Consider the following 25427-nt stretch of genomic DNA (forward strand, 5'->3'; position numbering starts at 1 on the left):
AGCACTACCTAATCCCGCAGACACGTCACGTCACCAGGGAAACGGCGCTCTTACGTAGGAGCGCGGCCCCGGGTGAAAGTTCAGGGCTTGCTGAGACCCTTCCCCCTCGCCAAGGCAAGGCCAGAGCCGGTGAGACTACTACGACCCCTAATCAGGGGAGTGTGGGCCCACGCCTGGAGTGAACGAAGCGCGTCTCTTCCCCATCTCCGCCTCGCCTAGCCGGCTGGTGGAGAAGCGCCCCAGGGCGAGCGCAAACTCAGGGGCGGGGCGAGCCGAGCGCCCGAACCGCCCCCGAACGAGGTCTAGGTTCCGCACCGGTGGCGCCCGCTAGAGTTGACGTTAGCCATGGAAACGCGGAGAAGGCTCGGGCACGATCGCGGTGAGCTGGTTGCCTGGCTGCTAGAGCTTCTCCGCCTCTGCGTTCGGGTCCCAGGCAGCCTCGGGGCGGGATCGCCCAAACCGGTTTTACCTGCAGAAATGCAGTTCCCGGGATTCCTTGGCATTGCCTCTTCCCTAGGGTGACTCGAGGTACGTTCCATCCCCGACACCCACTTGGGGACTTCTTCCAAGCCTATGCAGACCCACGTTGTTCTTGCAGTTTTAATTGCTACAGATTTCTCGTTCTTCGTTATAAAACCTTCAGGTGCGATTATTGCACTTTTTAGACGGAAGGTAAACTCAATGGCTAGAGGAATCAATCCGATGTGACTTTAACTTTCTTTCGAAAGACTGCTTTAGTTTGTTGAGTTACGGCATTTTGTTTTTAAGAGACACTTGCGGTTCATTGAGTCTTGATTTAGTGATGTCCTTGTTACCCCAATAAACTGTACAAATTGCTTCCCGTAGATAGTACTGTACTCTTTCCTTATCTCCAACTAAACCGCGTTTGCCCCAACTTGGTCTACTTCTGGCCCCCTGAACATGAATAACTCTTTCCCCTCATCTGCTGCCTCTCTTCACAACTCTGTCAGGGACCAATATTTATATCAGTGAAATCTACAACATCAGAGGTTATTTGTCAAACCTGTGTATTGCTTATCTGCTCTTTACCAATCATTTCTCTTTTATTCAGCTATATAATATTAGGTGGGTTCTTGTTTTTATGAATCATTTTTACAATTAGGGCAAAGACCGTCCTTTGTATTATTGAGTGTCCACTGCCACCCATGCCAAATCTCCAAACCCTTATCATAGATCCAGAGCCAGACTCATGACCAGGTATTGCCATGTTAGTAGTTTAACTGGGACACCTGTCAGCCACTCTTTAGTTTCCTGCTAGTTATTAACAGACACTTTTCTGGGGAACTTTTCTGGTTATTTTTCCTTTGTAAGAACTTTGTTGAAATATAATTCACATTCCATACAGCTCACTCATTAAAAGTGTATATTTCAACACCTGAAACTAATATTACACTGTGTTAACTAACTGGAATTTATATTTAAAAAATTTTTTTAATGGATTAAAGATTTAGAAAAGTGTACAATGGCCTTTAGTATATTCACAGAATTGTGCAACTATTACCACAGTCAAATTTCATCACCCCTTTAAAAAGCCCTGTATCCTTTAGGAATTACTCCCTCCCACCCTTGTTACTATCTCCACCAGCCTTAGGGAAACATTAATATGTTTTCTGTCTTTGTAGATTTGCATGTTCTGGACATTTCATATAAATGGAAGCATACAAGATGTGGCATTTTGTGTTTGTCTTCCACTTAGCATTCTGCTTTCAAGGTTCATCCATATGTCAGTACTTCATTCTTGTTTATAGCTTAATAATATGCCATTGTATGGCTATATCACATTTTATTTCATCTGTTGATGGATATTTTGGGTGTTTTCACTTCTTCGCTGTTGATATTTCTGCTATGAATGTTCATGCACAAATTTTTTGTAGACTTATGTTCTCATTTCTCTTAGGTAAATTCCCAGGAATAGAATTGCTGGGTCATATGGTAAATCTGTGTTTAGCCTTTTTAGGAACTGCCAGACTGTTTTTGAAAGGAACTGCACCATTTTACCTTATAACTTGCAGATTCTGTTTTCTCCACAACCTCACTAATACTATTTTTGATAACCAGTCAAGTGGATTTGAAGTGATATCTCATTGTGGTTTGGGTTTGCATTTCTCTAACGAGTGAGTAATGATGTGGAACATTGTCTTGTGTGATTATTGGCAATGTATATTATCTTTGGAGAAATGTCTATTTTAATCTTTTAAATTGGCTTATTTGGTTTTTTCACTATTGAGTTGTAAGAGTTCTTTATATATTCTAGATGTAAGTCCCTTATCATATATATGATTTGCAAAAAATTTTTCCCATTCTGTGGGTTGTTTTCATTTTCTTGATTGTGAGAACCTTTTCTTCTAGACACTTTCCCATTTGTGTTTATCTCTTATCAAGGAGTCCTGCATGCCAGTGTCCTGACGTTGGCTTGGCTAACAAAAGTTTCCCATTTGACATTTTGGAGATTCCTCTCAGGCCCACTTTTCCCTGAAAACTCTTTTTCCCAAGTTATCCTTCTATTTCTCTAGCCTCAAGAACTAGCCTCAAAAATAAAATTCTGTTTCATTTGGTAATGTCTTGGTATGATTGAAAAACTCAGTCAGACACCAACTGACATGGTGTGTTGGTTAAGTCACTTAATTTCACCGGTTCTCAGTTTCTTTTCTGTAAAGTAAGTTGGTTTATTTCTGGTAATCCATGTGAATGGTAAAACTTGTAATTAACAAGCAATTAGCTTTGAATTTATAATTGGTAATATGTATGCAGTGTGGAAAGGGTAGATTGGGAGAGAAGAGGTGTCAGTTGGGCCTGCTGCACATTTGTGATACGCTGATGTGACTTTTGGCCATTTTCTACCATCTAGTTTTTGCATAAATAACGGAATGTTAATAATTCATATTCTAGTATTGTACATTTGAGAAGGGTGAGTCATAGCATTGACAACTCATCATTCTACCTGTGAAGCTTTCCCAATATCTGCAATAAATAAATCCTTTGAGTAATCTACTTACCCTTTCCATCCAGTCATAGTTTTCTCTACAAACCAATTCCTGTGAATATAAGGAAAACCCTTAAAGGATTCAAAGACCCTCCTAAAATCTTGAATTTGAATAAATAACATTTTGTAGATCAAAGAGATGTTATTGCGCTTGTTCTTTCACTTTAGGACTCTTTTTAGGGGCTTGAGTAGATTTTCCTTTTATTGGTGGGTATAAGAGAGTGCTTACTACATATTTGATAAACTATAACATGAATGTGTTTTTCATGTTTTAGCACTAAATGTCTTTCAAGAGGCTCTTCAAGAATTATTTAGCTTAACTAAACGCCTGGTATGGCATTTAGTTAAGATTCATAGAGTATTTTCAGAATTATAGGAGTAGCTATCTTTGCATCTTTAGATTCCTACTAATATCCTCAACAGGTAGCACTTGGCTATCAAAAAAGTCTGTAGGTGCTTTCTTATTAGGACTCCTCTGACAGGAACAGGTCATTTTATCCAGGGCAAATGAGAATTGAGTTGTGTCATAACATGCTTTTAGCGTACTCAGGTAAGCCATTTTCTTTCTTTTCCAGACCTGAAGTTTTTTGTTTTCCAAATTAGTAAAGGTGTGATGCTTAGAAAAGTAGAACTTCAGTATATTTCCTTTCACATTTTTAAAAATACTTTTTAGGAACGTGGATGAAGACATTCTATATATTACTGACAAAGTCTGTGTAGGCATTTTTTAAACAAGCAGGAATTACTTTTTCTTGACAAGTTAATTTTGTTTAGTAATTTTATGTTATTTGTGAAATAACTTTATGTATTGTTTATTCTGTTGATAATGAAAATTAAAATAGTTCCAGAGTTACTTTTGACAGTAATAATTATTTGAGAGGGAAATTATCTCTATCACACTGGATTATAAACTTCTTTGGATCAAGAGAGCAGCCTTATTACCGTTACCTAGTACCTCATAGGTATTTAAAAGTTTAAATGTGTGGAAAGTGCTAAATTTTCATTTACCTATTTCTCTATGAAAGGGGAAGGTCAACACATTTGTCTATTATTAACAACTGTCAGAATGAACTCTTTAATCCTCACCAGCATCTGCTAACAGTGTTTCAAGAGCAAGTTAGCATGGGGGGAGGAAAAAAGATTATAACATATGTCAGAGTTAATATCCTTCATATATCAAAAGTTCTTTCAAATTAATAAGAGAAGTGAACACTTTAAAAGAAAAGAGGCAAAGGACATGAAAAGGCAATTTACAAAGAAATTAAATGATATTTATCTGCATGTACACATACGTGTAGTAAATATTCTCAGAAAGATGGACTATGTTAATGAAATAATAATAGGATTCTATAAAAAGAAACATCTAGGGGTTAAAGATGTACTCATAGAAATTAAAAATATGAGAGCAAAGATTTAATAAAATTTGACAAATGGAGATAGTATGTTTCCTGAAAGTATAACAAAAATACAGTTGAGGCACAGTGCAGAAGTACCTAATCAATATGTATGTATTCAATGTCACCTCACACCTGTTAGGATGGATATTAGAAAAAGAAAAAAGAAAAGAAAAATAGCAAATGTTGGCAAGGATGTGGAAAAATTAGAACCCATGTAAAGTGTTAGGATGCAAAATGGTGCATGTGCTATAGAGAACAGTGTGGAAGGTCCTCAAAAAAATTAAAAATAGAGCTACCATATGATCCAGCAATCCCACTTAAGGGTATTTATCCGAAAGAATTGAAATCAGAATCTTGAAGAGATATTTGCCCTCCTGTGTTCATTGCAGCGTTATTCACCATAGCCAAAAAGCAGAAGCATCCCAGTGTCTATCAACAGATGAATGGATAAAGAAAATGTGTTATATACATACAATGGAATATTATTTAGCCCTAAAAGGGAAGGAAATCCTGCCATTTGTGATCACATGGATAAGCCTTGAAGACATTATGGTAAGTGAAAAGGGCCAGTCAGAAAAGGACAAATACTGCATGATTCTACTTATATGAAGTATCTAAAATTGTCAGACTTGTAGAAACAGGGTAGAATGAAGCTTGCCAGGAGCTTGGGGGAGGAAGAAACAGGAGGAAGACTTGCTACATAAAGTTTTAGTTGTACAAGATGAATAAGTTCTAGAGATCTACGGTACAACATTGTGTTGCTACTTAACAATACTGTATTATACGCATAAAAATTTGTTCAGAGGATATATCTCATGTTAAGTGTTCTTATAAAAAAATATGAATCTAATAAAACAAAAAAGAAGGGTTGGTTCAATGAATGAAATTAACCAATCAATAAAAATAATATGATAGGTTAAAAACAAACTTCACTAAATAAAAATCACACAGTTGGCTAAAACTTCTTTTAGGAATTCTGTTTGCCAAACTAAGAAAACTATCAATTTATTGTAATGCCTCCAAACTGCTGCTTTTTGTTATCTTTGTTTGTTTGTTTTGTTCTGGTTTTAAGGGATTTTTCAGGTTGATATCTTGCCTGATTCCTGCATTAAAGTTGAAAAATAAGAATTCCCTCCTAGTACATTGCCAAATTGATCTGTTTCTCACCCTTCTGGATAATGCATAAGAAACATGGCTCAGGGGCGCCTGGGTGGCACAGTGGTTAAGCGTCTGCCTTCGGCTCAGGGCGTGATCCCGGCGTTATGGGATCGGGCCCCACATCGCTCTTCCTCTATGAGCCTGCTTCTTCCTCTCCCACTCCCCCTGCTTGTGTTCCCTCTCTCGCTGGCTGTCTCTATCTCTGTCGAATAAATAAATAAAATCTTTAAAAAAAAAAAAAAGAAAGAAAGATGGCTCAAATTCCAAACAAAGCAGTGTTTCTATGGCTACTTTGTTGGCCCACTTTCAGAGTAGCATATGAAGAAAGCATATGGCCAAAATCAATGCTGTGATGCCATCCTTATCCCTTAACCTTTCTTTTCACGGCATTTCTTTTCCCCTAAGCCTTAAGACATTTTTCATTTTAACATGTTGGAGGCAGCAGCCATATAAATGCATCAGTCTGTTTGGGAATTGTCTCTGAAAATGTATACCAAAATCTCATTCAGAAACTAAGTTTTTTGTTTTTTTTTTTAAGATTTTATTTATTTATTTGACAGAGAGACAGCCAGCGAGAGAGGGAACACAAGCAGGGGGAGTGGGAGGGGAAGAAGCAGGCTCTCAGCAGAGGAGCCTGATGTGGGGCTCGATCCCAGAACACCAGGATCACGCCCTGAGCCGAAGGCAGACGCTTAACGACTGAGCCACCCAGGCGCCCCTGGAACTAAGTTTTAATTATTCTGATTTTACTTTCCATTCTAGTAATCCAAATTGGATTTGAAAGGTCTTTCTGTATAAATGTTAAGTGTTACTGCCTATAAAGAAAATATTTTATAAATATTCCAGGATCTGTAATTAAATTAAAAATCACACAGTACCAGTTTATCATAATTTTTGCTTTAATGAATTTTTAGTATCTGTGCTACAATCCTCTTTTATCCTTAAAATATTAGAAAGAAAATAGCCATACTAGAAATAAGCTTTTCAGCAATCTGATATACTTGCTACCTGTCAAATTTCTCTCATAATCTTTTTCCTTGTGTACCTTTGTTTTTGACATTCCTCTTGATTCCTACTTGATTCCTACAGATCTTTAATTCTCCTTGGCTTAGCTAAATCTTTAAGATCGTAATTGAAGCCCAGGCCAATATTTCTGAGAGTAGTTTAAACAGAACACTATACACATGAGCTGTTACTAGATACTGTGGGAAAGATGGGCTCCCTGTGCAAGTAAGTTTGGAAAATTCAAATGATACATTTTAAACAGGTTTGCAGTGGTTTTGTTGTTGTTTTTTTTAAACTTCAGAGATGTCTCAAAGTCTTCAGTTTGCAGATATCCACTGTGACTCTTCAAGTGTGTTATTTCTCAAACTTCTTTGATTATGGACCCCCTTTTTTTTATAATAATTTTTTTGTTATGTTATGTTAGTCATCATACAGTATATCCTTAGTTTTTGATGTAGTGTTCCGTGATTCATTATTTGCGTATAATACCCAATGCACCATGCAATATGTGCCCTCCTTAATACCCATCACCGGCCTATCCCAGTCCCCCACCCCCTCCCCTCTGAAGCCCTCAGTTTGTTTCAGAGTCCATAGTCTCTCCCCCCCCATTCTTCCCTTCCTTCTCCTACCAATCTTCCTGCTATTTCTTATGTTACATAAATGAGTGAAACCATATGATAATTGTCTTTCTCTGTTTGACTTATTTCATTTAGCATAATCTCCTCCAGTCCCGTCCATGTTGCTGCAAATGTTGGGTAATCGTTCTTTCTGATGGCTGAGTAATATTCCATTGTATATATGGACCACATCTTAATCCAGTCATCTCTTGAAGGGCATCTCGGCTCCTTCCACAATTTAGCTATTGTGGACAATGCTGCTATGAACATTGGGGTGCATATGGCCCTTCTCTTCACTACATCTGTATCTTTGGGGTAAATACCCAGTAGTGCAATTGCTGGATCATAGGGTAGCTCAATTTTTAACTTTTAAGGGACCTCCACACTGTTTTCCAAAGTGGCTGTGCCAACTTGCATTCCCACCAGCAGTCTGAGAGGGATCCCCTTTCTCCACATCCTCTCCAATATTTGTTGTCTCTTGCCTTGTCAATTTTTGCCATTCTAACTGGTGTAAAGTGGTATCTTAATGTGGTTTTGATTTGAATTTCCCTGATGGCTAATGATTTTGAACATTTTTTGTGTGTGTCTGTTAGCCATTTGTATGTCTTCATTGGAAAAGTGTCTGTTCATATCTTCTGCCCATTTTTTGATTTGTTTGTTTCCCGTGTATTGAGTTTGAGAAGTTCTTCGTAGATCTTGGATACCAGTCTTTTACCTGTAGTGTCATTTGCAGATATCTTCTCCCATTCTGTGGGCTGCCTCTTAGTTTTTTTGACTGTTTCCTTGTCTGTGCAGAAGCTTTTTATCTTGATGAAGTCCCACAAGTTCATTTTTTCTTAATGTTTCTCTTGCCTTTGGAGATGTGTCATGAAAAAAGTTGCTGTGGCCGATGTCAAAGAGGTTGCAGCCTATGGTCTCCTCTAGGATTTTGATGGATTCCTGTCTCACATCGAGGTTCTTTCATCCATTTGGAGTTTATCTTTGTGTATGGTGTGAGAGAGTGGTCAAGTTTCATTCTTTTGCATATAGCTGTCATGGACCCCCTTTTAAGAAACATTGTGTAAGGCAAATAATTCTGTATCCTTCAGCCTTTCTTTTAATATCACATTAAAATAATTCAAATCACCATCTAAGTGTCCTCCCACGTGCTTCTAAGGTGTCTTGAGGGAACTCAAGTATGAACATTCTCTTCATAATTCCCGATGTGCTCTCACTTCTTTATTGATTGCTCCTGCCTCATTTTGACTCTCGTACCTGCTATTTTATCTCTCCTAATATGCACTAGCTTCTCTTTCCTGATACTGAAGGAAGTTAAAATGTTGCATAGGATAGGGAGCAAATTAAAATTGGATCTCTGACTTGTTAAAATTCTCTAGCCATTTCCTTTTCAGTCGCAGAAACCCAGCCATTTTTCTCCCTCAGGCCCATCTTGTTTCTATTTTGCTTTGGGACATACTGCTCTAGGCAAAATCTTCTCTGAGCCAATAATACTATCAATAAATGCTGTTATTTATTCCATATTAAAAATAAATTAAGATATTTTCTAAACATTTAAAAATTAAGAGTTTATGAGTTTACTGTTGTGAGTGGGACAGGATATGCAGGAAGAGGTTTTCAAAAACAGTAAATACTCCCAACTTCCCTTTTAAACAGCAGTGTTTAATATTTTCATTTTAATCATCTTATTTAAGCTCTGCCATTAATGTATTATATTCCTCTCCATGCCAAGGTGTTTTACTAAATATTATGGAGAATTGGAAGTGTCTCAAGATTTGGCCCCTGCCCACATATAACTTGTTAGTAGAGAAAAGATATACATATGAAAAAAGAACACGTGAAGAGGTGAACAGGACAAGAAGTACCCTGTGTTGATACATGTTACAAGATGAGTAGTATGAACAAGGAATGTTTGATATGCAGAGAGAAGAGAGTGTTCTGGGGAAATTTCAGAAAGGATTAGATTCAATCTTGAAAGTTGACCAAGAATACCAATTAGGGAAGGGAAGAAAGGACATCCTAGGCAAAAGAGAGGGCATGAGCAGAAGCATCCAGAAGGAAAAGGGCAGGATGTGTTTGCAGGGCATGGGGCTGAGAAGTCTAGAGATTATTTGGTAATTTGAAGAGGTATCAAAATGTTCTGTGTAAAATACACAGGCACACAAGCACACCCTAGCATGTATGCTGTCTGGAACTTTTCACACCTACACAAACAATACACAGCCATGTATACGCATAGGTGTGTGTACTCTTTTTTTAAAAAATGCAAATGAGATCATCAGTGTGTTTATTTTACTTTTTAACATATCACAGTATCTTTCTGTTTCCACATTAACAACAGATCTTCAGAATATTTCACTTTGGAATATAATCATAGAGTATTCCATTAAATTAGTAACATTTAAACTAAGCTCTACCAAAGATTCCAAAGTACTAAAAGGTAAATGAATAGGGATAGTAACATGCAGCTAGTTGGGTTTTTTCCATGTTTTACTTATTGTGAATAATGTTGCTAGGAACATGAGTTACAAATTATCTCTTTGATACCCTGCTTCAATTCTTCGGGGATATATAGCGAAAAATCAAAAACCTAGATCATATGGTAATCTGATTTTTAATTTTTTGAGGAACCACCGTAATGTTTTCCACAACAGTTATACCATTTGATATTTCCACCAGCGGAGCACAAGGGTTCCAGTTTTCCACATCCTCACCAATACTTGTTGGTTTCTGTTTTTCTGATAGTAGCCATCCAAATAAGTGTGAAGCGGTATTTTGTTATAGTTTTGATTTGCATTTCTCTAATGATTAGTGGTGTTGAGCATCTTTTCATGTGTTTATTGCCATTTGTATACCTTCTTTGGAGAAATGTCTATTCAGTTATAATTTTTGGGTTTGTCCAATTCAGTTGCTAGTTTTTGAATTGGTGTGTTTGTTTTGTTGTTGTCTTAGGAGTTCTCTACATATTATGGATATATATATATCTATATATCATGTAGATATATATATATTTATCAGATAGATATATGATATGCAGTTATTTTCTCCCATTCTGTGAGTTGCCTTTTCACTCTGTTATTGTCTTTGATGCACATAATTTTTAAATTTTCATGAAGTCTGATTTGTCTGTTTTCCTTTTGTTACCTGTACCTTTCGTGTCATATCCAAGAAGTCATTGCCAAAGCCAGTATTGGAAGCTTTTGTCCTATGTTTTCTTCTAAGAGCTTTATTGTTTTAGGTCTTTACACTTAGGTCCATTTTGAGTTAATTTTTGTGTATGATGTTAAGGGTCTAATTTCATTCTTTTGCATGTGAATACTCAGTTTTCCTGGCACCATTTATTGCAAAGACCAAACTTTCCCCGTTGAATGGTCTTGGTACCCTTGTCAAATATTTTAACATGTATGTGAGTATTTATTTCTGGGTTCTCTATTCTATTTCATTGGCCTACATGTCTTGCTTTATGAAGATAGCTTTAAGCTTTTTTTTTTTTTCCCCAGCCCAATATATGATCCCTGAGTAATACTTTGCTAGCTATCTTGTGTCAGGCAACTGTTTTTCAGAATAAGCTACTAAGTATATCCTAGGAAAAGGAGAACTCGAAAAGAAGAAAATCTATGTTATTTGATACTTAGATGTTTAAAAAATATTCTATTTTTTTTAAGTAATCTCTACACCCAAAGTGGGGCTCGAACTCATGACGCTGAGATCAAGAGTCACATACTCTACCGACAGAGCCAGCCTGGCGCTCCGATACTTAGATTTTTGTGGCCCTTAGATAGAAATAATCTAGACTACAGCACATACAAGTCCTATTATTGTTTCATGTTTTCCTGGTTTGGGTAGATTTTGGAAGCTGATTAACAGAGAAGATAAAAATTGAATCAGAAAACGGTTTGTTTATGGTAACATAGTTAATAATAAGCATTTAGTCAGACACCTGGAGTCTTTTGATTTCCAGTTTATTGTTCTTTCTACTGCATGTTGAGCTGCTAATGGCTTTTTATTGAAATGTTACTATTTTAGCAGGATTTGACTTTTTAAATTCGCAGAAAATCCTAAGTTTACTATAATTGCTAAATGATGTGACTAACAGTATTTCTATTTCTTTTTCCACTTCTATTTTCATTCCAGTTCAAGGGAATAAAGAGAATATCCTCATTTTATAGATCAGGGTTTGGCCAGCTATGGCCCACAGCCTGAATCTGGCCTACAGGTACAGGTAAAAATAACATAAAGCTTTACTGGCACACAACCACTCATGTTTATTTATGTATTATCTATGGCTGCTTTTCTGCTACAACAACGAATTGAGTCATTGTAGCTGAGCTCATATGGTCCACAAAGCATAAAATATATACTCTTCAGCCTTTAGAGAAAAATTTTGCTGACCCTTATAATAGAGGGAAAGTTTAAAAACAAACATCAAAAACTTTTAGGGAGACAAGATTAGTTAAACCACTGGCAGATTTGAGTTGATAGACTGGCTTTTTTATTTTTTTATTTTTATTTTTTTTTGATGTAAAGTTCAATGATTCATGTTGCGTATAACACCCAGTGCACCTGCAATACGTGCCCTCCTTACTACCCATCACCAGTCTATCCCATTCCCCCACCCCCCTCCCCTCTGAAGCCCTCTGTTTGTTTCTCAGAGTCCATAGTTTGGCTTTTTTAACTTATCTTTGAATCTAAAAAGGTTAGTTAATTTAAGATCTAATCCCAAATATTAAGTTCTAGATAAATTAATAATTAATATGATTCCTTTTCAAGTAAAAAACAACTTCACAACTATTTGTTTGGTGCCATGTGTGTGTCAGGCAATGGGGAGGAGCTAAAGAGGTGAAGTTCTAAATCCTGCCCTTGAAGGAATTAAGGAGATAAAAATAGAAGTATGGTGTTCCCCTCCCTTGCCATCTTTTAAGTAAGACCTTGTCAAGTAGTGACTTTTTTCTTTTTCTTAGAGACTGCTGTGTTACGGAAGAGGATGTGACTTTCAGAATAATCCTGAATGAGAAGGATGAGTCCAGATGTGCCTCTGCTGAATGATTACAAACAGGACTTCTTTCTGAAGCGCTTTCCGCAGACTGTTCTTGGAGGCCCTCGATTCAAACTAGGCTATTGTGCCCCTCCTTATATATATGTGAATCAAATTATCCTTTTTCTGATGCCATGGGTTTGGGGTGGATTAGGAACACTCTTGTATCAGTTGGGCATTTTGGAAGACTATTACACAGCGTCATTTTCAGGTGGACTAATGCTTTTCGCTGCATTTATCATCCAGTTCACAAGTTTATATGCCAGAAACAAGTCGATGACAATAGAAAGAATGCTAACCACAGATATCTTAGCAGAGGAAGATGAACATGACTTTACAAGTTGTGCTGGTACTGAGACTATCAAATTTCTAATTCCTGGCAAGAAATACATAGCCAATACAGTTCTTCATTCTTTTCTTGCTGGGTTAATGTGTGGTCTTGGAACATGGTATCTGCTCCCGAAGAGAATATCCCTGCTATATGGCAGTACGGGAGGCACTGTTCTACTGTTTCTCTTTGGATGGATGACATTATGTATAGGAGAATATTCATTAATTGTAAACACAGCTGCAGAGACTGCGACTTTCCAAACCCAGGATACTTACGAAATCACTCCTCTTATGAGACCTCTTTATATTTTTTTCTTTGTTTCTGTAGATCTTGCACACAGGTAATAAGCTATCAGATACTTTATGACTTGCTTTGTTTTTAAGCATACGTAGTATGAGCTCTTCTTAGTATTAAAAAAATGAATCTATGAATTGAAAGTCTTCAAGACCAAACCATTGGCTGATAGGTTGTTCTGATGATTAATCTCTTAGGAGTAATCTCTGTTAAACATTCATACTAAAGCAGTAATTAAACCTTATTGAAGAGTAAAAAGAAAACCCTTTATAAGGTAAGAGAAATAAGCAAAATTTCAATTCTGTTTCACTTTCAGTAACGAGCTATGAATCTGTAAGATGCCTGGCTGAGACCTATGAAAAGAGATGGAACTTTCCTATGAGGGTCTAATGAAGAGTTTGAAATTTATACACATAAATATTATGTACAGATTGAATATAAGATGAATAACTTATTTCTAATTTTGTTGTAATAACTAGAAGGAATATTGATTTTTTTTGATTTGCTATAGTGGAAAAATAGAGAATAGAGTTTTTAAACTAAATTGTTTACCACACTGTTTACAAAATTGTTGGATAACCCCTTTTGCTTACCTTTTCTAAATCTGACTTATTTCTCTGTTTCTGTAGACTGCGGTTCTCTCTTTTACAGGTTCATGTCCAGGTAGAAATGTGTAGGCTTGTTAATGAACTGAATATTCATGTCCCCCCTCAGATTCATTTGTTAAAGCCCATCCCCCAAGTGAGGGTGTTTGGAGATGGGATCTTTAGGAGGTGATTAGGAAAATGCGCGTGGGGCCCTGATCTGATGGGATTAGTGCTCTTTTAAGAAGAGACACCAGAGAGCTTGATCTATCTCTCTCTCCACTATATGAGGGTACAATGAGAAGGCTGCTGTTTGCAAACCAAGAAGAGTTCTCAGCAGAACCTGACCACGCTGGCACGCTGATCTTGGACTTCCAGCCTGCAGAATAATTTCTGTGTTTCAGCCACCCAGTCTGTGGTATTTTATTATGGCAGCCCAAGCTGATTAAGACAGATTTTGAAACCAAGAGGTGGGTTGCTCCTGTAACAGATACCTAAAAATGTGGAAGTGTCTTTGAAATTGGGTAATGGGTAGAGGCTGGAAGAGTTTTGAGGTGCATGCAAGAAATATGGCCTTAAAGGTATTTCTGGTGAGGTGTTAGAAATGAGAACCTGTTATTGGAAACTGGAGGAAAGATGATTCTTGTTATAAAGTGTCACAAAACTTGGCTGAACCACTTTCTAACGTTTTGTGGAAAGTAGAACTTGAGAGTGATTGGATATAGAGGTGAGGAGATTTCTAAACAAGTGGTTGAAAGAACAGTTTGATTCCTCACGACTGCTTATATGAAAGGAGAGATGAATAGAAGGAGGAACGAATAAGTAAAAAAGAAACCAGAACTTGAAGATTTGGAAATTTTGGGGCCTAACCATATTGCAGAAAAATGAGAGAGCATGTTCTGAAGTGAGCACCAAGAGTGTGACTGGACTACCACTAAATAGTTTATGGGGTTGTATGACCAAAAATACTGCCAGTTTCAGCAAAAGGGGTCAGAGACAAAATGAAATGAACTAAGACTATTAGACTTCTTAGATTTGACATGTGTTTAAGAAGAGGGGAAAATTATCCCAAAAGTGATTTAGAGATTGTCAGGGCTACTTCCTTGGTTTCAACAAACTAAAAACTGGAAGTTTTGGGGCTGGTACTGCCCTGCAGAGCCTTGGGGGTGAAACCCCCACCCAGAGCTGTTTGGGTGATTATTATTACCCTGGAGTCCTGGAGGGCAGAGTATGAAACCAAAGAGGATTCTTTCCCAGCCTTAGAATCTAATGGAATTTGCCCGGCTAGGTTTTGGACTACTTTGGAGCCTGTCACCCCTTCCTTCTTTCCTGTTTCTCCCTTCTGGAATAAGTGTCCATTCTGGGGCTGTCCCACCATTTTATTTTGGAAGCACATAAATTATCTGATTTCACAGGTTCACAGCTGGAGAGGGATTTTGCCTCATGATGAGGTGTACCTCGAATCTCACCTATCGCTGATTTAGATGGTAGTTAGATAAACTTTGGACTTTAGATTTGATGCTGGAATTTGTTAAGACTGTTGGGATGGGCTGCATGTATTTTGCATGTAAGAAGAACATGAATTTGGGAGACTGGGTGGAATGTTAAGGAATAAATATATGTGTCCCCTCAAAATTCATATGTTGAAGCCCTAACCCCCATGTGATGGTATTTGGAGATGGGGGTCTTTGAGAGGTAGGTGGGTCATCAACGTGGTCCTATTCTAATGGGATTGGTGCCCTTATAAGAAGAGAGACCAGAGAGCTTGATCTCTCTCTTTCTCACCATATGAGGTTGCAGTGAGAGAAGTTGGCTGTCTGCTAAGCCAGAAGAGCATTCTCACCAGAACCCAACCGTGGTGGCACTCTGATCTTCCTGCCTTTAGGCTTATGAGAAATAAATTTCTGTTGTTTAAGCTACTTGCTCTGTGGTATGTTGTTATGGCAGCCTAAAATAAGACAAAACATTTAAAAATATTTAGCCAGTTTTTGTACTGAAACTGACCTATTCTTAGGGGGCCATTTGCTATTCCTTAAATCTTAATCTCTTCTAATTGTGCTACATTTATGGACCAGAGGACACCATAATATCGTTGTTATTCACCTAATCATATATGTAAGGGGAGAATTCGTTTATGGGAAATTCATTTATGATGGGTTTGTTAGTACCACTACCATTTACTAGCCGTAAAATATACTAAAGTTAAATACTTGGCTTTGAAAAGTCAGCAGTAAATTTGAATTTCTATGTATACATATGTACCTTCATCCCCTTCCGAAAGAGTTAGGTTTATACGATTATTTTCAGAATTTATATTCTTGAGTTACTATCTCACTGTGCTATTTTTGAAATCAGAAATTATATACCTGCTATAATACATCGTTGCATTTAAAATGATACCCTAGGTTCTTTAATTTTTTTAAAAAAATCTATTAATTTATAATTTGGTTACCTTGACTTTCTGCATTATTAATTTCTAAATGAAAGAGCATAAATGTTTTTACTGCATTCTAGTTGGATTTAATATACAGTTTTAATGTTTACAGTTTGATCATTACAAAGAGGTTTTGTTTTTTTTTCAACTAAAAGGAGAAGACAAAATCAGGCCCAAATCAATTTTTATAGAAAAAGTTGACATGTTTGTGCAGAACAATTACCTCCCACTTACGATAAACTGTATGTTGGCTAATTGAATTTAAATTTTAAAAAAAGAAATTTGGTCAACAAAATAAGAAGATGATCTTTATATAGTAGGTATAATACTGTAAATCAATAATGTATGACATGTGTGCACTGTTCAAGTTTGGACAGTTGTCAAATATATCAAATTGTGTCTTAATTTCAGAGAATGTAAAAGTTGAAGAGACAAGCCTCACAGTATAATAATATTTTCCCTTTCCCCATTCTTTATTTTACCCAGTACACTTGTGTATTAATAATTTTAAATGACTTTTTCTGTGCATTTTTATTAAAGACAAGCGTTAAACCTGTAGTGCTTAGTTCATAGACTCTCAGGAATTGTTTCAATGAATGATGCATATTTATATCATCTTAGCCACTATAAACATCTTTCTGGGCATGTGGATCTTAGTATACAGAATTTGAAATGTTTTTATGGTTGTTAGATTCAAACAAAGTTTTTTTCTTGAGGGTTTAGATATTTTGCCCTAGAAAAATCATGTTACATTATCAGAAATAGAATTTAAACATATTTTCCATATAAAAGACTTAACCACAATAATCATATTATTTGAGTCTGAGTCATACAGGAAAGTGATCACAATGTTTGGCTGCTTAAATTACATATGCTTGTATTTGTGTATGATATTCTTCTATATAATAGATTTTCTGTGTCATTGCTTAAGAACAAAGAGATTTGGGGAGATTAAATGGAATTTGGGTAAAATATTTCCTGACTATACATTATTTTTACACAAATTATACTATCCTTGAATATATTAGAGGAATGTTGTCTTTAACAAGAAAAATAACTACAGAGCTACGTGTTTTCCTTGACCTTCCTGCAGTTTATTATGTGTGGTTTGATTTTCCTTTTTGGTACTTGAGTATTTTCTTCCCAGAATGAAATGTATTTTAAAACTACATTACAAAAAGTATTGTCCTCTAATTTAGCATCACATTGTTAATCTTGAATTCATTAATTCTCTGCTTATAAAAATTTGAAGGACGTACATTATGAGACAGAGTGCATTAGCTGACATAGTCCTGATATCTGTGTGAGCAAACACATCATTATTATATCCATAGTTGCTATACATTTGCTTCAGGGCTGTTAACATACACTTAAGTGGGTAATTATTACATAAGGTGCCTTCTCCTTGACTTTGATTCCTAGCAGCTCAGGTATTCAAGTATAATTATGCTGTAAGTTTTGAGAATTAGTTTTCTCTTTTGCAAGTTATCTTTGGAACATAAGTATTAGGACATTATTGGTTTCCAGACAGTGTTTGGTCAGCTTTATTCCAAAAAAATTAGTAATATAGTGCTTATTCTTCTATGCTTGAAGTTTTTATTAAATTATTTAAAACCATATAATAGTATATTTAACTGGTAAGCGCTATACCAAGAACCAATTTCTCCGCTTTATAGAAGCAATCTCTGATTTATGAGATTGTATTTTACAAGTTTGTATTTTCAAATCCATACCACTATTTATATAAAATAAAAACAATATTATAAATGCTAGTTAAGTTCCCAGGCTAACCCACAGAGACACATTCATAACCAAATGTTGCTGACTTCTGATATTAATTATACTGACTTCAAATTCTGGGACCTGGGGTTAAGACAGTATGGGGGGAGTGGGGGAATGAAGGAGGAGAACAAGAAGAGCTTTCTTTGCTAGCTACTACTGGTAAGAACGTCAATAAGGCTTTGGTTTTCCCAGTTACTTACAATTTTAAATTAGAAAATTTTAAACTCTCAAGAATCATTAGTAGAATTTCAGCCAATGTAGTTTAGATAATTCAGGGTGTAATATTTTTACTCTGGGCTCAGTTCAGTTTTACAAGTCCCTAAATTCAATTTTTTTCAGTAAACTACTTTTAATTACTTCTTCCTTTTCACATTTGAATCCACATATTTTCTTAGTGCTTATCTCATACACAGTTGAGTAGGGGTAGTTGCTGATAAGGGGAAAGGGCAATAGTCACAATTTATAAATGTTGATCTTTTGCAGTTTGGGACTAGGATCTTTTTGTAAGTGTTCTTTGTTTCAGGGAGTGGGTTACATGCATGGTTTTGTTTTTCCTGGGAAGATCCTCTTCTGTATATTATTTGGTATGATTTAAATGTTTCCTTTTTCTTATAGGTTTACGGTAAATATACCAGCTCTAGAACAAATGAATCAGATTTTACACATCTTGTTTATATTTTTACCCTTTCTGTGGGCACTCGGAACTCTGCCCCCACCTGATGCTCTTTTCTTATGGGCAATGGAGCAGGTTTTAGAGTTTGGCCTTGGAGGCTCATCTATGTCAACACAACTACGGTAATTATTTTAAATATTAAAGTTTTGCTTAACTTATTCTTAAAGTGCAGTTTTTCTTTTTGAGCAAATCTTTCTTTTTCTCTGCAGGTTATTAATAATGTTCATCATCTCTGCTGGAACAGCTGTAACATCGTATTTCATTCCCAGCACTGTTGGTGTGGTTCTTTTCATGACTGGACTTGGGTTCTTACTGAGTCTTAACCTAAGTGACATGGGTCTTGTCTTCAAACGCAGTGTGACTAGACACAGAGTTGGAACCAATTCTAAGGCTTTACCCAGTGGTTCAGAGAAACCGTTTACTTGGAAGGAATACCTTTTCTACATCATCATATTAGTCTTGGCTCTCATAGAAACTAGTTTGCTGCATCATTTTGCTGGTTTCTCACAGATTTCCAAAAACAGTCCTCAGGCTATTGTTGGCTATGTTTTAATGATATTGCTTATAATACTGTGGATACTTAGAGAAATTCAAAGTGTCTGTATCTTTGGAATTTTCCGAAACCCTTTCTATCCAAAGGATGTGCAGACTATGACTTTATTCTTAGAGAAGCAAACAAGACTTGTGAAGATTGGTGTTGTCAGACGGATTTTGCTAAATCTAGGTAGGAAGATAAAATCTACTAACTTTGTGTTATATCTAGGAAGTATACAAAAATGTGGAATTCCCATGTTTCTGCAATATACAGCATACAAGCATTTATTCTTTTCTGTTTTGGTTTGTTTATTAGTTTTTTCAGTTAACTGGTTAAATGTGCTCATAAAAATCATATTAGCCCAAATAAAATATGATAGAAGAGGTTACTTTGCCTTAATTAAATTTGTCTCTTTTTTGTTTGTCATAGTGTCACCCTTTGCTATGATAGCATTTCTTTCATTGGACAGTTCCTTACAAGGACTCCACTCTCTGTCTGTCTCCATTGGATTCACGAGAGCATTTAGAATGGTAATCCTAATAAGCACTTAATAATATTTTTGTATTGCTGAGTTTAATTGCAGTTTTGTTTATTCTAACAGTTTACTTAAATTTATCAAATTCTCCCTGATAAAGTGGATAATTTGTGTACTGCAGGTATGGCAGAATACAGAAAATGCTTTATTGGAGACAGTCATTGTATCAGTAGTACACTTGTTGGTCTCCAGTACAGATGTATGGTGGAACAGAAGCCTGGATACAGGAATCAGACTCTTACTGGTAAGATGATGTTTAATTAGCTTTATTGAGATGTATTTCATATACATAGTTCAATAGTACACAGAAATTTACAGCCATTACCACAGTCTAATTTTAGACCATTTTCAACATCCCAAAAAGAAACCTCATGCACATTAATGGCCTTCCCTATTTCCAGTCTCCATCCCACCCACCCTCCACTCTAGCCCCAGTATCCATTAATATACTTTCTGTTTCTCTGGTTGATTTACTTACCAGATGATGGATTTTTAGGTTGTTTTCACTTTTTGACTATTATGAATAATGCTGCTATGAACATTTGTGTACATGTTTTTGGACATTTGTTTTTTGGACATATGTTTTCATTTCTTTTAACTCTATCTACCTAGGACTGGAGTTTCAGTTCATAGTGAGTCTATGTTTAACGCTTCAAGGTACTGCCAAACATTTTTCCAAAGTGGTTGTACCATTTTACATTCCCACCAATAATGTCTGAGGATTTCACTACATCCATACCAGGATTTCTCTACCATCCATATTTTCTGACTTTTTCATTATACTCATTCTGGTGGGTATGAACTGCTATCTCATTGTAATTTTGGTTTGCATTCCTTGAATGCTAATTACGCATCTTTTCATGAATTTATTGGCCATTTGTGTATGTTTTTTGGAGAAATGTCTATTCAGATCCTTTGTCCATTTTACGTAGCTTGCCCTTTTACTGTTGAGTTTAAGAGTTCTTTATATATTCTGGATACAAGTTCCTTGATATAAATACGATAAACAAAAATTTTCTCCCATTCTGTAGGCTATCTTTCTCCTTGAAAATATCCTTTGAAGCAAAAAAAAGTTTTTAATTTTGCTGAAGTTCAGTTTATCTCTTTTTTCTTTCGTCACTTAAATTGTTGGGGTCATGTCTAATAAACACTGCCTATACCCAAATCATAAAGATTCACTGTGTTTTCTAAGAGTTTTACAGTTAAAACTGTAACTCCTACATTTGGGTCTATGATCTACTTTGAGTTTATTTTTATATATGATATGAGGTAGGGTTCCAAATCCATTCTTTAATATATGGTTGGTTATACAGTTGTCTCAACACCATTTATTGAAAGAACTACCCTTCCTGCAATGACTTTTCTTGGGACCCAGGTCAAAAATCAAATGACAAATGTGAGAATTTATTTCTGGGCTCTCAGTTCTTTTCCATTTATCTGTATGTCTATCCTTATGCCAGTACCATCCTATCTTTATTGCTATACTTTGTAGAGGTTCTGAAATAGGGAAGTGTGAGTCTTCCAACTTTGTTCTTTTTTAAGATTGTTTTGACTCTTCAGTGCCCCTGCATTACAATGTAATATTAGTTTCAGCTTTTAAGTTTTTGCAAGAAGGCATCTGAAACTTTGATAGAGATTACCTCAAATATGTAGATCAGTTTGGGGAGTATTGCCATCTTAAAAATATTAATTCTTCCCATTCATCAATATGACATGTCTTTATATATTTATAAGATCTTTAGTTCAACAATATTTTTGTGTTCAGTGTTACAAGTCTTATGGTTTTATTAAATTTTTCCTAAGTATATTATTCTTTTTGATGATATTATAAATGGAATTGTTTTCTTAATTCATTTTTTTTTTAAATTTTTTTTTTTAAGATTTTTTAATTTATTTATTCGACAGAGATAGAGACAGCCAGCGAGAGAGGGAACACAAGCAGGGGGAGTGGGAGAGGAAGAAGCAGGCTCATAGAGGAAGAGCCTGATGTGGGGCTCGATCCCATAACGCCGGGATCACGCCCTGAGCCGAAGGCAGACGCTTAACCGCTGTGCCACCCAGGCGCCCCTCTTAATTCATTTTTTGGCTTGTTTATTGCTAGAGTATAGATACAATTGATTTTTTAAAATATTGATCTTGTGTCCTAGAACCTCACTTCTATTAGTTCTGGTAGATTTTTAGTGGATTTTTTAAGACATTCTGTGTATAAGATTACATCATCTGCAAATTAGAGATAGTAGAGATATTTTTACTTCTTCCTTTTCAAGCTAAATGTCTTTCCTCTCTTTTTATTACCTACTTGCCCTGGCCAGAACCTCCAGTATAATGTTAAATAGAAGAGCGGACATCTTATGAGGAAAGCAGTCAGTCTTTCTCCATTAAGTTGATGTCAGTCTTTTACCATTAGATATGACATCAGCTATTGTAGATGTTCTTTTTTTTTTTTTAAGAAACTTTTTTTTAAGGTTTTTTATTTGTCAGAGAGAGAGAGCACAAGCAGGGGAAGCAGCAGGCAGATGGAGAAGCAAGTTCCCCACTGAGCAAGGAGCCTAGTGCAGGACTCAGTCCCAGGACCCTGGGATCATGAACTGAGCGGAAGGCGGAGGCTTAACTGACTTAGCCACCCAGGTGTCCCTATTGTAGATGTTCTTTATCAGGTAGAAGAAGTTCCTTCTATTTCCGGTTAGTCTTTTTTATCATGAAGGGTGTTGGATTTTGTCTATTTTTTGTGTCTGCTGAAGTGGTCATGTGGTTTTGTCCTTTAATCTGTTAACATGGTATTATATGTTGATTTCTGGTTGTTAATCTGACTTTGCATTCTAGGAATAAATCCCATTTGGTTATGATATATAATCCTACTTATAGTTGCAGGATTTGGTTGGCTAGTGTTTTTGTGTGGTTGATATTTGTATATATCTGTATCTTTCTTTTCTTGTCATGTGTTTGGTTTAGATATCAAAATAGCACTGACCTCATAGAATGAGTTAGGAATTTCATTCAAGTTATTCTTAAATGTTTGATCATATTTGGTATGTATCTTAAATATTTTGTGGTATGTAGTATTTTGTAATATGGAAGCCATCTGAGCCTCAGCTTTTCTCTGTGAGTAACTTTTAAATTACAAATTCAATTTCTGTACTTCTTACAGGTCTGTTCAGTTTTTTATTTCTTCTTGAGTTTTATGTTTTTTAAGGAACTTGTCGGTTTCATCTAAGTGATCAAATTTATCAGCATACAATTCATAGTATTCTTTTACAATCCTTCCAAATTTTTTCTGTAAGGTTGGTGGTAAAGTTATCTCTTTCATTCCTGATTTTAGTAATTTGAGTCTTCTCTGTTTTATTCTTTGTCAGTGCAGCTAAAAGTTTGTCCATTTTATTGATCATAAAAAAAAACCAGCTTTAGGTTTCATTGATTTTCTCTGTTGTTTTTATATTATTTTATTAATCTTTATCATTTCCTTCCTTCTGCTTACTTGAGATTCAGTTTGTGCTTTGTTTTCTCGTTTCCTAAGGTAGAAAATTAGGTTATCGATTTAAGATATTTCTTCTACATAGGCATTTAAAGCTAGCTATAAATTGCCCTCTCAGCACTGTTTTAGCTGAATCACAAGTTTTGATATGTTGTGTTTTTGTTTCATTCATCTCAAATGTTTTCTCATTTTTTTGTGTGATGTCTTCTTTAACTCATTGGTTATTTATCTTAATTTTTTTTAAGATTATATTTTTAAGTAATTTCTACACCTAACACGGGGCTCAAACTTACAACCCCAAGATCAAGAGTTGCATGCTCTACCAACTGAGCCAGCCAGGCACCCCAGCAATGTGTCTTTTAATTTCAAGATTCCTTTATTATTTTTTATTTCTATTGTTGATTTAATTCTATTTTGGTTAAAAAACATACTTTGTATGATTCGTATGAACATACTTACATGATTTCAATTTATTAAGGCTTGTCTTATGACTTCTGTTTCTTAATCTATAAAATACTCTCTAAAATAAGGATGAATTAAGGATAGTTACTTAACTATTTAGCACTTCTGATTCTCATGACCTAACAAGCATGTAATGCAAAAGTTAGTCAACCTTAAGATATCCTAGCACTCTGTTAGTTCTCTTTGGTATCACTTTTTTCCTAAAGGAGCCCAAACTTTTTAAAATGTAGGCTCATTTATTACTTGGGGGGTTGAGGAAAATTATAACAAGGAATCTCATAGAAGAGCTATTTCCTCAAAAATATTGCAACAATAATAAAATTATAGTTTTCCTTATAGGATCTTAAAAATTCATGAAGTCTTTAAGAATGAAATAAATCATTTTTACATCTCTGCAGGTTGGTATCATGCGTGATCGTCTGATTCAGTTCATCTCTAAACTGCAGTTTGCTATGACTGTACTTTTGGCATCGTGGACTGAGAAAAAACGTCGAAAGTCAACCACCACTTTATGCATACTCAACATTGTCTTCTCTCCATTCGTGTTGGTCTTCATCGTTTTCTCTGCACTCCTCTCCTCTCCCTTACTCCCCCTCTTCACCCTTCCTTTGTTCTTGGTGGGCTTTCCCCGACCTGTTCAGATTTGGCCAGGAGCAGTGGGCACCGCGGCCTGCGTGTGTGCAGACACAGTGTACTACCACCAGATGGTCCCAAGTCTGACCACTGCACTGCAGGCTGCAATGGCCACTGGAAGTTTAGGTAAGTAAACGGGTTGTGCTTTAAAAATCCTCACTAATATATTTAAAATACAAAAAAATGAACATAGAGAAAAAGTCTTGATCCAGCCATTATATAGATTCTAATACTTTGATGTATGGCAGAAGGACTAACTATGAAATAGAAGTACATCTCTTGCTCCTTATTTTGAGCAAAGCCATAATAAAAACAGGGAGAGGCAGTTTCATTAAGGTGATTTGACATTTTTTAAAAAAGATTTTCTTGAATAAAATCAGGTTATAGGGGCGCCTGGGTGGCTCAGCCGTTAAGCATCTGCCTTTGGCTCAGGTCATGATCCCAGGGTCCTGGGATCGAGCCCCGCATCAGGCTCCCTGCTCGGTGGGAAGCCAGGTACTCCCTCTCACACTCCCCCTGCTTGTGTTCCCTCTCTCGCTGTCTCTCTCTGTCAAATAAATAAATAAAAATTTTTTTAAAAATCATGTTATAGTCCCACCACTGAACCATGAAAACACCTTATCTCCCAAAATTTCCATGAGTTTATAGTGAGTTCACATCAAATAGATGCAATGGCTTAGATCCATAAATAGTAAAAAAACTATCTTTACATAATAGCAGATTGAAGGGCTTAAGGGAGTTTGTTTGTATCTTAGTTACTGTATAGCAACGTAAGCACTCTGACAGGGTTACAGGGCAAGATAACAAAAGCTGTGGTCAATGGTCAGTAGCCTCCCAAAATGAAGTACTATACAAGTATCAACAAGAGAATATTTTTTTTTATAAGGATGAACTAATTTTATAAGTTAATGTTTTCATTAACTGTGTGCTAACTACAAACTCAGCTATATTGTACTTCTCGAGGTTGGTTTTAGATAATGCAGAAGCTGATGACAGTAGTGCGTTGTCTCCTACCATATGCCTTAGCCCTTGAAACTTGTTTTAGAAATATCCAGTGACATCTTGGCAAACTGATTCCAGGCAGAATAAAAACTTCAAATTAGAATTTTAATGAAATGCTTTCTTGGATTGAACTTTTCTAATTATCTATTTGTTATCTAAAATATGTGAAGTAATTTAGGAAAAACTTTGTAATATAAATTTTTTAATGAATAATCATTTTTCTTTCTCATAGAAAATATTCTACACTTTTAATCTTTTCATCCGGTTCTAGTTAATGTTTATTATATAATAGTATGCCACTTATAAAAATACCTGTGAGGTTTGACTCACATGTAAAGTAATAAATTCCTGAGATAGAAATTATACTTTATTTTCAAATCAGTGAGTGTATACACTCAGCGAAGAAGTGTGTCATAAAGTATCCCTGCGGGAAAAAAAAACAAAAAACAATGAGATAACATTTCACACACGTCTGGT

At 35.9% G+C, this 25427-nt stretch overlaps 1 protein-coding gene across 8 annotated transcripts in view; it reads left to right on the top strand.

Annotated features, from left to right (window-relative positions):
- The first annotated feature begins 57 nt into the window (after positions 1-57).
- PCNX4 (pecanex 4) overlaps positions 58-25427 on the top strand; it is a 39847-nt gene continuing 14477 nt past the window's right edge. Inside the window, exons 1-8 of one of the 8 annotated variants that reach the window (XM_034643381.1) lie at positions 58-528; positions 4791-4953; positions 12140-12884; positions 18254-18433; positions 18521-19035; positions 19276-19376; positions 19503-19625; positions 23714-24074. In XM_034643381.1, coding sequence (XP_034499272.1) covers positions 12187-12884; positions 18254-18433; positions 18521-19035; positions 19276-19376; positions 19503-19625; positions 23714-24074 — 1978 coding nt within the window. In that variant the 5' untranslated portion in view covers positions 58-528; positions 4791-4953; positions 12140-12186. Of the gene's footprint in view, positions 529-4790; positions 4954-11312; positions 11401-12139; positions 18434-18520; positions 19036-19275; positions 19377-19502; positions 19626-23713; positions 24075-25427 lie in introns of those variants that run through there. The other 7 variants (XM_034643384.1, XM_034643386.1, XM_034643385.1 and 4 more) reach the window with 7 other exon arrangements.

This window comes from Ailuropoda melanoleuca, chromosome 14 (genome assembly GCF_002007445.2).
Source record: "Ailuropoda melanoleuca isolate Jingjing chromosome 14, ASM200744v2, whole genome shotgun sequence".
Lineage (NCBI taxonomy): Eukaryota > Metazoa > Chordata > Mammalia > Carnivora > Ursidae > Ailuropoda > Ailuropoda melanoleuca.